This window comes from Mangifera indica, chromosome 7, assembly GCF_011075055.1.
Source record: "Mangifera indica cultivar Alphonso chromosome 7, CATAS_Mindica_2.1, whole genome shotgun sequence".
Taxonomy (NCBI): Eukaryota; Viridiplantae; Streptophyta; class Magnoliopsida; order Sapindales; family Anacardiaceae; genus Mangifera; species Mangifera indica.
In genome coordinates, this window is record NC_058143.1 from 17,378,311 (window position 1) to 17,390,310 (window position 12,000).

Below are 12,000 nucleotides of genomic sequence, written 5' to 3' on the forward strand. Positions count from 1 at the left end.
TATAGTACAGGAGTTACAGTGGAAAAGCGAAAAGGTAAACTGCCAGCGAAAGAGATCAGATAGAATCCAATCAAGGGCTCCTGTGATTCTATTTCCTTACACCCTACCATTCAACAATATTCAGTGCATTTACTATCTTCGTTCTTGCTGGAGTGAGAATTTAGAGGAAAGCTCAAGGTGAACTAAAGGTTAGTAATTAACATATTTATCATGGTGAAAATATTTGTCTTCGTCTTACTGTTCTAATTCTGATGATTCTGTGTTTAAACATGGAATATATCTTGACTTATATGTAGTTTTCCCCACCCTGGTCTGGTATTTTTTTGGTCAATCATATGTATGCATGGATCCCACACTTCAACATGCATGATAGATCCTATAAAGTTTATACTGTTAAATCCAATATGTTCTCTCTCTTTTTTACTTATATATATATATATATATATATATATATATATATATATATATGTATTTATGTATATGTATGTGTATATGCAATCGTCACGGGCCAAAGAGTGCCAAGATGAAGTTACAGCTTGTTGCTGAGTTTCGTCAGAAACAAAAGTCAAGAGATATTAAATAAAAAATAATGATCAATGAGAGGAAAGATTTATCACAAAGAAAAATCAAAGCACGCCAAGCAGAATAAACAATTGTAGAAAGCACTTTGATGGTTTCTTTTTTCACAGTCCGATGGCTTGTGTGCATGTAGTGGGAGACCCAACAACGAAAAACCCCATTAATATGATAGTGTTGATTCATTATGGCTGATTAAAATAGATGGATTCTCTCTAATCCACAAGGGGTTCTATCTTGAAGTAAACTTCTTATTGCAGTTGACATCTAATACTGCCGCCATTCTGCTCTCTTTTAACCACAAGTTATGGTCTGCTGCATTTGTCGTTGTCTATCTAGATTAAGTGCATCCGTGAAGAAAGGTAATTATTTTTTTAAATTTTAAAAACAATTAATTAATGGCAAAACAACTTACCAAATAAAAAAATGTCAAAACATGCAATTTATTAATAAATAAGCAACGACATGACAAGTGCTAACCATAAGGCAAAGACTTTGACTCCTATAGCAGCAACTCTGATTTCATCAGTTATAATTTAAATATATTACTTTATCTCAGTCTTTAAATCTTTTTGTTATATTTAAGTCCAAGAATCTTAATCCTGTACTTAAAACTTCTTCTTCTTCAGTAAAGAGGGTATTAACTGTGCTTTTACCCCTTTCTGATCACGTGATTTATTCCATAATATATAAGTTTATCAATTCATTTGTTATATTTAACAAGGTTCTTAATTCTGCAGTTTTCTTTTCTATCTCTTTATGTTTTGTTTTTTAACAGTTTGAGTTATGGTTCCTGTGTATCGGAAATTAGATGATGACCATAGCATTTGTTCCGTCTTTTCTTTCTTTTTTATAGTTTGGAGGGAAAAGCTTGGTGGGTCGTGATTGGAGCAGAGTTAAGAAATGTTCTGGCAAAGAAATTTCTGGTTGGCTATAACGTTGATAGTAGGAGTTTTTGTTGTGTTTGGAAATGATTTGTTCACTGTGGAGAGTAGGCCATATCGAATTCTTGTGGATACAGATGTCGATACTGATGATTTCTTCGGTCTTTTGTACCTCTTGAAGCTTAACAGATCCGAATTTAAACTGGAGGTGAATAAAATAACCCTCTTTATTGATTCTTTACTGAAGTAATAATTCATCTTTCAAATTTATAATGCAACCAGTTTTGTCTGCTACAAGCTTGTCACCAAAAAATTTACAACCCTTTTGAAATTTGCAAACTTTTCAGCTTTTGGATGAATTTTTATGGAAGTTTTCAGCTCTACTCATTTTAGTCTTGTTGCAGTGAGTCAAGGGCAATCTTCTTTCAGTTAGACTGTATGCCTTCTGTGAATTTAGTCATCATTTGTAGACTCAAGTGATTCAATATGGAGAAATGTTTAACTCAAAACTTTTAGTAATATTGCAGGCAATCACCATCAGCTCAAATGCATGGAGTAATGCTGGTCATGCTGTGAATCATATCTATGACATGCTTTACATGATGGATCGCGATGACATTACCGTTGGAATGGGAGGAGAAGGGGGGATTTTAGAAGATGGAACTATACTTTCAGATGTTGGTGGATATCTTCCTATTATTGAGCAGGTTGATTACTTGATTCGGTTGCATTTGCATTGAGAAATGAAAGGACTTTATTGCCTGATTCTCAAACTTTTGTTTTGTTTCTTAACATGTGCCCGCTTGTTTCTGGTCTAATGCTTATAACAGGGCAATACAACAGCAGGATATTGCAGATACAGACAGGCTATTCCTGTTGGTCTAGGAGGAAGATTAGATATTGATTCTAATTTTGGTTTACGGAAAAAATTCCTGCCCCAGGTATAAAATTATATACTCTTCAGAGTGACATCATTGAGTTTGTTTCACTTGCATTCTGTGAAATTTTGGATCTGAAAATCTGTCACTTGTCTTTTGCATCAACATAACTACAACAGGGCAGCAGGAGGTATACGCCTCTTCAACAACAGACCGTGCAGCAAGTGTTGATTGATAAAGTATCTGCAGGTCCTATTAGTATAATAATGCTAGGAGCTCACACAAATATTGCTATTTTCCTAATGAAGAACCCACATTTGAGGAAAAATATTGAGCATATTTATGTTATGGGTGGTGGGGTGAGGTCTGGAAATCCAACAACTTGCCAGCAGCCAGAGTGTGGTGACCCCGGAAATTTGTTCACTGGCTTCAGCAGTAACCCTTATGCAGAGTTCAATATATTTGGAGACCCTTTTGCTGCATATCAGGTAATCAGAAAATCAATTAACTAGTGATGATTTTATTTATTTCCATTGCTTCTGTGTTTAGAGAGTAGAAATGGCTTGGATTTGTTTCAGGTGTTTCATTCTGGTATCCCAGTCACACTTGTTCCTCTAGATGCTACAAATACCATCCCCATAAGTGCGAAATTCTTTGAAGTTTTTGAGCAAAGTCAGAGTACTTATGAGGCACAATATTGCTTCCAGTCCTTGAAAATGGCTCGTGATACTTGGTTCAGTGGTCATTTCTACTTGGTAATTTGTTGATCAATTTCAAGATGCATTGACTAATTTTTCATATTAGATTGCAACTTAAATTAATCTTTTGCAGAGTTTTACCATGTGGGATTCCTTTACGGTGGGTGTGGCAGTCTCAATTATGCGAAATTCACACAAAAATGATGGTCAGAATGAATTTGCAGAAATGGAGTACATGAATGTAACTGTTGTTACTTCAAATAAACCTTATGGGATATCTGATGGGTCAAATCCTTTCTTCGATCGCCGAAAAGTTCCGAAGTTCAATCTAAAGAAAGGTGGAGTTCATAGCGGTCATGTCCAAACAGGACTTCGCGATCCGTTTTGCATTGTCAAGAAAGGGAAAGGGAAATGCAAGGTGATCTTTTTGCCCTTTTTGGTTAGCATAAGCAACAACATTAAGCTATTGCTACAAATATTTTTCATACCTATGTCCTCTTTTCAACTCATCATTTTGGCATTGTAAAATATGAATTCAAGCCTATTGCTGAACACTCTAACAGGATGGATACACAGAAGAGGTAAATAGTGTTGATGCGGTGCGCATTCTTGTTGCTACGAAGGCAAAACCAAGTCAGGATGCTGGAAGCATACTGGACAGAGAATTTTATAAAAGCTTCCTAGATGTAAGTTTATTCAATCAGTTTTTCTTGTCAGCTTTAAAAGTTGGATATGATTGATCTTGCTAAGAAATTTTCCTCTTTCTTTACTTTGTCCCAACAGGTTCTTAATCAACCTCAACACAGTGGAAGGTTCAATATAACAACACAATTTCCCTACTATAAGGAAGTTCTTTACAAACCAAATTTTGGTGCCCAAAAGCTGGGGAAGCCTGTTGTCTTTGATATGGACATGAGTGCTGGAGATTTTCTAGCACTATTCTATCTCCTTAAAGTACCTGTGGAAGTGATCAATCTCAAGGTACATGCCTAAACCAACCTTTTCTGCCTACTTTCATTTCATCTAATCAATCCAATTTGAAAGCTACTTGATGTGCTGAATAATTGTGATTGATGACTAAACTACCAGGTATGCTAGGCAAATTCTTTAGAATCAAGAATATTCAATTACCTACCAATGTTTTCTGCTGGTATTTGCATCTGGGCAATCCAAACATGTTTCTTACCATAAAATATTACTTAAAATAGGATATCGCTTGAATGAAAATAGAATTGATGGGCATGGTCTTTGTCCTTTCATCCAGGCAGTAATAGTAAGTCCAACTGGCTGGGCAAATGTTGCAACAATAGATGCTGTTTATGATCTACTGCATATGATGGGTCGAGACGACATTCTAGTTGGCCTAGGAGATGTATTTGCAATGAATCAATCTGATCCTGATGTCAAGAGTGTTGGAGACTGCAAGTATACTAAAGCCATCCCACAAGGAAGCGGTGGATTTCTAGACTCAGACACTCTCTATGGCCTTGCCCGCGATATGCCCCGAAGTCCAAGAAGGTGTATACATTGTACATTTCTGTTCTATGCATCTTTATGTGCACTGATAATCTGGTGCTATATTTTGATATTTGTTCAAGGTATACAACAGAAAACTCTGTAAAATTTGGAGCTCCTCGGGATACCGCTCACCCAGGACTTAGACAACCTCTGGCATTGGAAATATGGGATTCCATAGCACAAACACTTGATCCGGGGTCCAAGATCACCATATTGACCAATGGACCCCTGACTAATTTAGCCAAAATTATTTCATCTAGGAAAAATTTGACCTCTCTAATTCAGGTAAGCAGATATCCCAATTCTGCTTGATTCCAGGACCATCAAAGCATTTTTTGATGCATAGCTTTAATGAGTGATGTCGAATCTCTTTACAGGATGTGTACATTGTTGGAGGACACATTAGCCTTGATAACTTAGACACAGGAAATGTCTTTAGCATTCCTTCCAACAAATATGCTGAATTCAATATGTTTCTTGACCCTTTGGCTGCAAATACAGTCTTTAACTCAACACTAAACATCACACTCATCCCACTCGGCACTCAGCGCAAAGTCAGTTCATTTCCTAGTATCCTTAGAAGCCTGCAACTCACAAACAGGACACCTGAAGCCAGGTTTGCTTGGCGTTTGCTGTCAAGGCTACATTCTTTGCAACAGAGCCACCATCGATACCATCACATGGTAAATCTTCTTGTTTTAAATTCAATTATGCAGTTAACTTTGGAATTTCAGCCGCTTGCTCTAAATTTTACATTATGACTTAATATTGTTCTTCTGCAGGATACATTCTTAGGGGAAATTCTTGGTGCAGTAGTGTTGACTGATTATCATTCATCTCTGAAGCCAATTTTTGAAGTAAAATCCATCAGGGTTTTTGCCGAAGGAGATGAATCCAAAGATGGACAAATTTTGGTTGATAGGAAGAAAGGAAAACTTGTCAAAGTAGTGGAAAATTTGGACCCACTTGCTTACTATAATGTATTTGCAAATGGACTTGGTAGCAAAAAGCAGAGTGCTGCCATAGGAAGCTTTGATGAACAAAGAAGAACTTGGAAAACAAAACCAAGAAATCAAACAGATAAGTTTAACTTACAGCTATTGGATTAATTATACTCTGACCACAGGAATAGAATTTTTTTTCCCTTTTTCATTCTACAGATAAAGCAGTTTCAGTTGTAACAATTGCTAATATTCTTCTTCAAAAATCTTCAAATAAAGCAGTTTCCATTGTGACATTTGCTAATATTCTTCTTCAAATTAGAATCTCTCACAACACCACCTTCCCAAATCCCCAAAGGAAGTGTTCGTATAAAGTCAGACATCAGCATTTTCCAGATTTTACTTCAAGAATAATAAAATTATGAGTATATCACTATTTTTAACCCAAGTTCTGACCCTTTGAACTCTCAAACTAAAAGTTCTTATCTAAAATATACATCGTTCGAAAAAAAAAAAAAACAATAAAAGTGGATAAAAAGAATTTCAGCTTCCCCAAAATTTGAAAAATATATAAAAAAAAAATATGGGTAGCTTTGGATCTCACCAAGCCTTGTGGTGGTTGAAATCAAATTTTATTTTTTCTTTTAATTTTTGTTTTTAGTTAAACATGTGACATGTCCGTTGGTACTTTTTCATGTTGTTTTTGAAGAGATTGATTCTTTAATGATATGAAATGCTCCTCCTACATTAAGTTTTTCTTCTTTTTTTTTAATAAATATATAAGAACTCTTCTTGTATTTGGTAATTGTTATGCGGTGTCATATCCATGAAATAGGAATCGGAGAAAAAATTTGACTGGACTAGAAACATAGAACTTCAATAATTAATCTTTTGATTTGAAACTTTAATTGCCAGAGCATTCGCACGCACTGTACATTGTGGGGTGTCAATTACTCACTTGGTCAAAGATGCTTTTAATTCATTAATTATCCATGTCATTATCCTAATCCTAATCCTTTCACATTTCTTTTTCTGCTTTCACGATTGTTTGTTGGGTTATCAAGCAAGAATTTCCTCTTTTAATAAGCAAAAACCAAACTTTGATCAACGTAAAAATAGCCCCAAAGACAAGACTGATTACTGAAGATGGCGGAGGGTTGCTCCCACTAATTTTCCCTTGGCACAGAAGAATGACAGCCCTAACAAATTTGGATTGACCTAAATCCCCGTATCCCCACAATGGCAGATGATTTTGCTATCCAGTTCAACTTGTTTGTTAAACTAATTACAAATATACTTTTTTCTGCCTTTTACGGGTAAAATATCAAAAGATGTAAAATTTCCGTTTTAAGAACATGGGTTTAAAACTCATCAATGATATCAAGATTGACCCAAAGTTTCACTTATTTGTTGCGAGGAGTTCTCCATTTTATACACACACACACACACCCCCTACAAATGCCAACTATGAACTCTAATGCTTGTACCATAGTATATCTTTTACGTTATTTGGTTGTGTTATCTGAGTGGCAGTAGCCTATCTCAATCGGATTTGTTCCCAATAATGGAAAATGGAATCAAAACTTGGCATTTTCTAATACAAAATTAAAGCAGGACAGCCTGTTTGGATTAATGTGAAACAAGTTGGCGTTCGGCATAATTTTTGCAGCCCTTTAGCTATCAAATAAAGAAAAAAGAGATAATAGAAGAGAAATACAAAATGAAAAAGTTGTTTGAAGCCTTAAAGGTTGATAATAGAAAGATGAAACAGATGGAATCTCCTCCCATTTTCTTGAACAAAATTTCATACAAAGCACAAGCTGGTTTGTTAGAGAAGAAGCAATAGTAGGGGAGTACACAAGCTACCTACAGTAACCCACAAATTTTACTTGCTTTTCATTCAATTTGATAAACTCTAAAAACTTAATTCCAGAGTGGGAATTGATCCACCAGCTGCTACAATCTGCTGTTCCATCTGCAAACCACCATTAATTTCATTAGAAGAACTACATATTTGACCAAATACAAATTATATAAAGCAAAAAACTCAACCAGAAATCCATTCTTCTCACCCTGAATAGATTCTCGAGCTTGTTCTTCACCAGGTAGTACTCTTGTTTCACTTGCTGCAAACACCTCAGGCACCTGTAAATCAATCAAATAATCTTTTCATGGCTTCCTGCAGTGTTCAAGTTTAATTCTAAACAAAGAAAATACTAGAGGAAAAGATAACTCACGCTTCAGTGTTCTGTTCCTCACAGAAGTTGCGGAAGGCAATGCAACCATTTTTAACTCTGCATGCTCCTATGCTGTTAAACTCAACAACCCATTTCTTGTTAACAGAAATTATCCAGCCAAAGAGGTTAAAGAAACCATTTTTACATATAAATTTTAGTTTTTTTTTGTGTCTCAGGTCTGAACTAAGTTGATTGCCAATAATATTTTTTCTTTTATTTCATTTTTTCAGGGTTTGATCCAAGTTGGTGTAATATCAAGTTGCTCCACACCACAGATCAGAAACATAAGCCTGAAATTGTTGCCAATAGGAACCCAAAAATAAAAGCAAAAAATCTTGTTTGTGTTTTCACTTTGATAAAGAAAAGAAAGAACTTGTGCTTATATGTGTACCTTGAACTGCTACCCTTCCATTGATGAACATGGGAATCAACCATTTTGAAGTCCACATTTGGCTGATCTCTGTGCAAGCAAATATTAAAAAATAAAGCAAAAAATTGGTTTAACTCAGATACACTGTTAGAATCAACCATAGCCATAAGTAACATCAAAAGAGAGAGCTTACAGAGCCCTGGTGAGATCATTGAGAAGCCTCTCAGAATCCTCAAAGAAGAGAGAGACCACTTCAACAACAAAATCTGGATTGCTTTCATCTTGCAGCTGCTGAAGCTGTAAAAATTGACCGTCCAAAACACCCTTCTCACAAAAAACAAAATAAACAACACTAAATAAAAACCAACATAACAAAGCAAACCCAAGATCCAATAACATATATTTGTATTCTTATGGTTTATTACCTCCATGAACAAGGACTTGGTGTAGTCCATCAGCCTTCTCTGCATCTGACTCACATCCATGCCTTTCTCTTGCCCTTCTTCCCTACACACAAAACACACTATCTTTAAAGCTATGACCCAATAAAGCTGGTGGATTAAAATGGAGATCTTGAGGCATAATTACACGATGAAAAAGGGGGCATAAATGCTTGAAACCTTGAAAGTGATTCGATGAATTTAATGTGTAGAGCAGATGAAAAATCCAAAGATTTGTTGCTTTTGTTGGTGTAGTACCTTTTTCTAGCTATTTTTTCAGTCTGCTTCTACTGCACCTTTCTTCTTATCTTTCTCTGGATTTGTGCTTCTCTATTTTCTTTTCTCTCTCAGAGAATCACCCACCATTTATACAATTTATTATGCATTTAAGCTTCTAAAATAGGGCCCCTACCATCTTTTTCGCTCTCTCTCCACCACCTTTCTTCCCTGTAAACTTTAAACTTTTAACCGTCCGTCCGTACATACATACATACATACATATATATCTAAAAAAAATAATCACAAAAGTCTAATATTCTTTTATTTATATTATAATTTTTTTATTTTTATGCTCTTCGTCAGACTCTAATATTATTTATCATATTGATATCGTCAAATAAACTTATTCTCGTTTTCTTGCAGTCTTTTATTTGAGCAATCTCCTAATTATTTACTTAAAACATTTTAAGAATATATAGTTTTAACCAATTTTCTAGTAAATATTTTGAGCGTTAAGCTAAAAAGGATGAAGAATACAAACCAGGGTCAGTTTCTGAATACATGAAAAATTCTTGAAAAGCTTAGACATCAGAAAAGCTGTATTTTTTCACATGAATCTGTAAATTTTTATGATGAAACAGGTAGCTATCGGTTCTCTTCTCAAGATCTGAATTAAGGTAAACTTGTTGGGCATGCATCACCATCACTGTTAATTAGAAAAGTCATGGTCATGGTCCTTCCTGTGTCACCTTGAAAAGAAAGAACGTAAAAAAAATAGGAAGAATGGTCCTGCAAGCAAGAAAATTAGACCAAAGTTACTATTATTAATTAGTTTTTTTTTTTTTTAAATGAAGCCATCACCACAAGCTATTTGCTTCATTTGGAATATTTACAAGTCCTTTTCTCATATATCTTTTATTTATTTTTTTTCCTTTTCTGATTTGATTTCTGTTCTTGGAAAATTTGTTGAGATGGCCAATCAAGATAATATCAAAAAAAAAAAAAAAACGGAGGATTATCATGGACACTGTAGCCATTAAAGTATACAAGATTCCTAATTTTTCTGGTCACCCAATTTTATTTAATTTTGTTTTGTTTTGATCTCTAAAATGTTTTGAAAGGCTTTACGGGGAACCAATGGCATGTCGTAATTATTAGGAATCTCGTAATTTTAAATTTAGTAATTAATTTCGTAATTATTATCAATTAAATCAAAATTTTAATCTTGAAATAGTGTAAAGATTGGACTTTTTCTTTCATGTTTAGCTATTGGCCAAACGACTATTTTCCATCCAAGGTTCGATGATTTCTCAAGTTTTCACCCTTTAATTATGGAAACACCAAACACCCACCCATGACCGGTTAGATTTAACAAAACTCTAACTGTGGTAAATTTAATCTTATTTTTCCCCTTAAAAGTTTAAAAACTAACATTTTTTCCCTAAGTTAAGTTTGAAAATATCGCATTTCCCCCCCCCCCCCCAGAGTTTGAAAATATCGCATTCCCCCCTAGGGTTTATCTCTCCGGCGCCATCACCGGCCGTCTTCCCCTCCCGACGGTTTCTCTTCCACCGACGGCCGTCCTAAACTCTTGCACTACTCATCCGACGCAGAGATAAGTTGTCTGGGAAGAGAAATCGTCTTCCCAGACGACTTATCTGACGATGACGATCGCAGTTTTCTTCATCGTAGTTGGAAGATGAAGACGAAGATTAAATCCGATCGCAGTTGGAAGATGAAGACGACGACGACTGGGAAGACGAAGAACTTCATCTTCCCCGACGAAGTTCTTTGTCTTCCACGGCTTCTCCGACTCCGATGGGGGGTCTAAATGGGAGGAAAGAGATCGCCGGAAGGAGAGGATGCTTCGGGAGGGAGAGACCGTCGGCAATGGAGTCGGAGATTTCAAAAAGAAACCCTAGGGTGAAACTGCGATATTTTAAAACTTAGGCTGGGGGAAAATTTTAGTTTTTAAAGTTTAGGGGGGCAAAATAGATTTTATTTAAGTTTATTTTTAATATTATAGAGAAAATAACGATTTTACCCTTGCCACCGTTAGGGTTTTGTTAAATCTAACCAGCCATGTGTGGGTGTTTGGTGTTTCCATAATTAAAGGATGGAAACTTGAGAAAACATCAAACCTTAGGTGGGACATAGTCATTTGGCCTTAGCTATTTTACCATTCAAACCTTTCATGGGCGACTTACAGTTGGAGTAATTGGGTTGCTCAATAATCCCAATCTATCTAAAAGGCAAAACATGATTGATGATTATGCATAAATTTCTTACCAGTTTTAATGTGAGCATATTTCTTGATGTTTGCACGTTTACATGTAATTTTCTAATAATATTCTTGTCATGGTTGAGAGAATCTTGCATTGCCATTACCAGTCTGAATACAGCTAATCTTGATTTTTAATTAATGGAGATTCATGGACAGCTGGATGGAAAGATATGCCTTCCACAAACCCTTTTCTTTTAAGGAAAAATAACCCTTGGACTTGGCCTCTGGTTCTTTGTGAAGCATAAACATAGAGAGAGATTGAGATTATTTTATCATTTTTTTCTCTATATGATTCATTTTGTATGTGAAATGAGGTGTATGGTCGTTATTCCTCTCTTTAATTATTCGTGCAAGTTTGCCTTCATCATCTCTCAGTAAAACTAGAAATTTGAGGGTTTTGGTGACCAAACTTTAGAATTGATGAATTTGTCTGTTCAAGACCAACACCTAATATAAAAAAGTGCTCATCATAGAGATCATATTCTCATAAAACCAACCAAAATGACTTAAAAAGAATATAAGCCTTGAAGCTGGTGTGTGTTTTTTATTGCCTTGTCTTGTGTTGAAGCTTCTTTGACTGTCAACACTTTGGTTTTAAAGTTTCTAAGAGTCCATTTTCACATTGGCAGATAAGGAGATTCAGTTTGAGAGTTGAATATTTTTCATTTCTGTATTAAGATGAGAGGAGCTAGCATGTGTAGTAGCATTAACCAGTGGGCGGTTGGGATGGGGACTGCAGCATGGGTGTTTTTGGCTCGATTAAACATAAGACAGTTCTTTCAATGTGATGGGGGGATCTGATTGTGGTCCTTGAATTTGCTATGTTATGGCACCACCATTTCCTTGTTTCACAGCAACACAATCATATCCAAGATACTTTGACTGGTTTAAAAAAAAAAAAAAATCTCTTATTAACAAGAGAGAGAATATATCTCGCATATTAACAAATAAGAAA

General features: G+C 35.4%; 2 protein-coding genes across 5 annotated transcripts; one reads left to right on the plus strand and one right to left on the minus strand.

The window, feature by feature from the left end:
- The first annotated feature begins 1,155 nt into the window (after window positions 1-1,155).
- Window positions 1,156-5,791, plus strand: LOC123220499. Of its 2 annotated transcripts, none has more exons than XM_044642739.1 (13): window positions 1,156-1,213; window positions 1,433-1,668; window positions 1,988-2,167; window positions 2,291-2,401; window positions 2,518-2,826; window positions 2,917-3,093; window positions 3,170-3,454; window positions 3,600-3,722; window positions 3,820-4,017; window positions 4,301-4,554; window positions 4,635-4,839; window positions 4,932-5,237; window positions 5,337-5,791. In XM_044642739.1, the coding sequence occupies exons 2-13, from the start codon at window positions 1,480-1,482 to the stop codon at window positions 5,661-5,663; spliced, it is 2,664 nt and encodes an 887-aa protein (XP_044498674.1). In that variant the 5' UTR covers window positions 1,156-1,213; window positions 1,433-1,479; the 3' UTR covers window positions 5,664-5,791. The 2 variants fall into 2 exon arrangements, with proteins under 2 accessions (XP_044498674.1, XP_044498673.1); XM_044642738.1 differs by having other exon boundaries at window positions 1,167-1,300.
- Window positions 5,792-7,209: 1,418 nt separating this feature from the next.
- LOC123220177 (histidine-containing phosphotransfer protein 1) lies at window positions 7,210-8,967 on the minus strand. 3 transcript variants are annotated; one of them, XM_044642219.1, is made up of 7 exons: window positions 8,801-8,967; window positions 8,528-8,609; window positions 8,296-8,426; window positions 8,124-8,192; window positions 7,733-7,804; window positions 7,568-7,640; window positions 7,210-7,470 (listed from the first exon to the last, which is right to left on the minus strand). In XM_044642219.1, the coding sequence occupies exons 2-7, from the start codon at window positions 8,585-8,587 to the stop codon at window positions 7,411-7,413; spliced, it is 465 nt and encodes a 154-aa protein (XP_044498154.1). In that variant the 5' UTR covers window positions 8,588-8,609; window positions 8,801-8,967; the 3' UTR covers window positions 7,210-7,410. The 3 variants fall into 3 exon arrangements, with proteins under 3 accessions (XP_044498154.1, XP_044498153.1, XP_044498152.1); XM_044642218.1 differs by having other exon boundaries at window positions 8,691-8,967; XM_044642217.1 differs by having other exon boundaries at window positions 8,723-8,963.
- Between the last annotated feature and the right edge of the window lie 3,033 nt (window positions 8,968-12,000).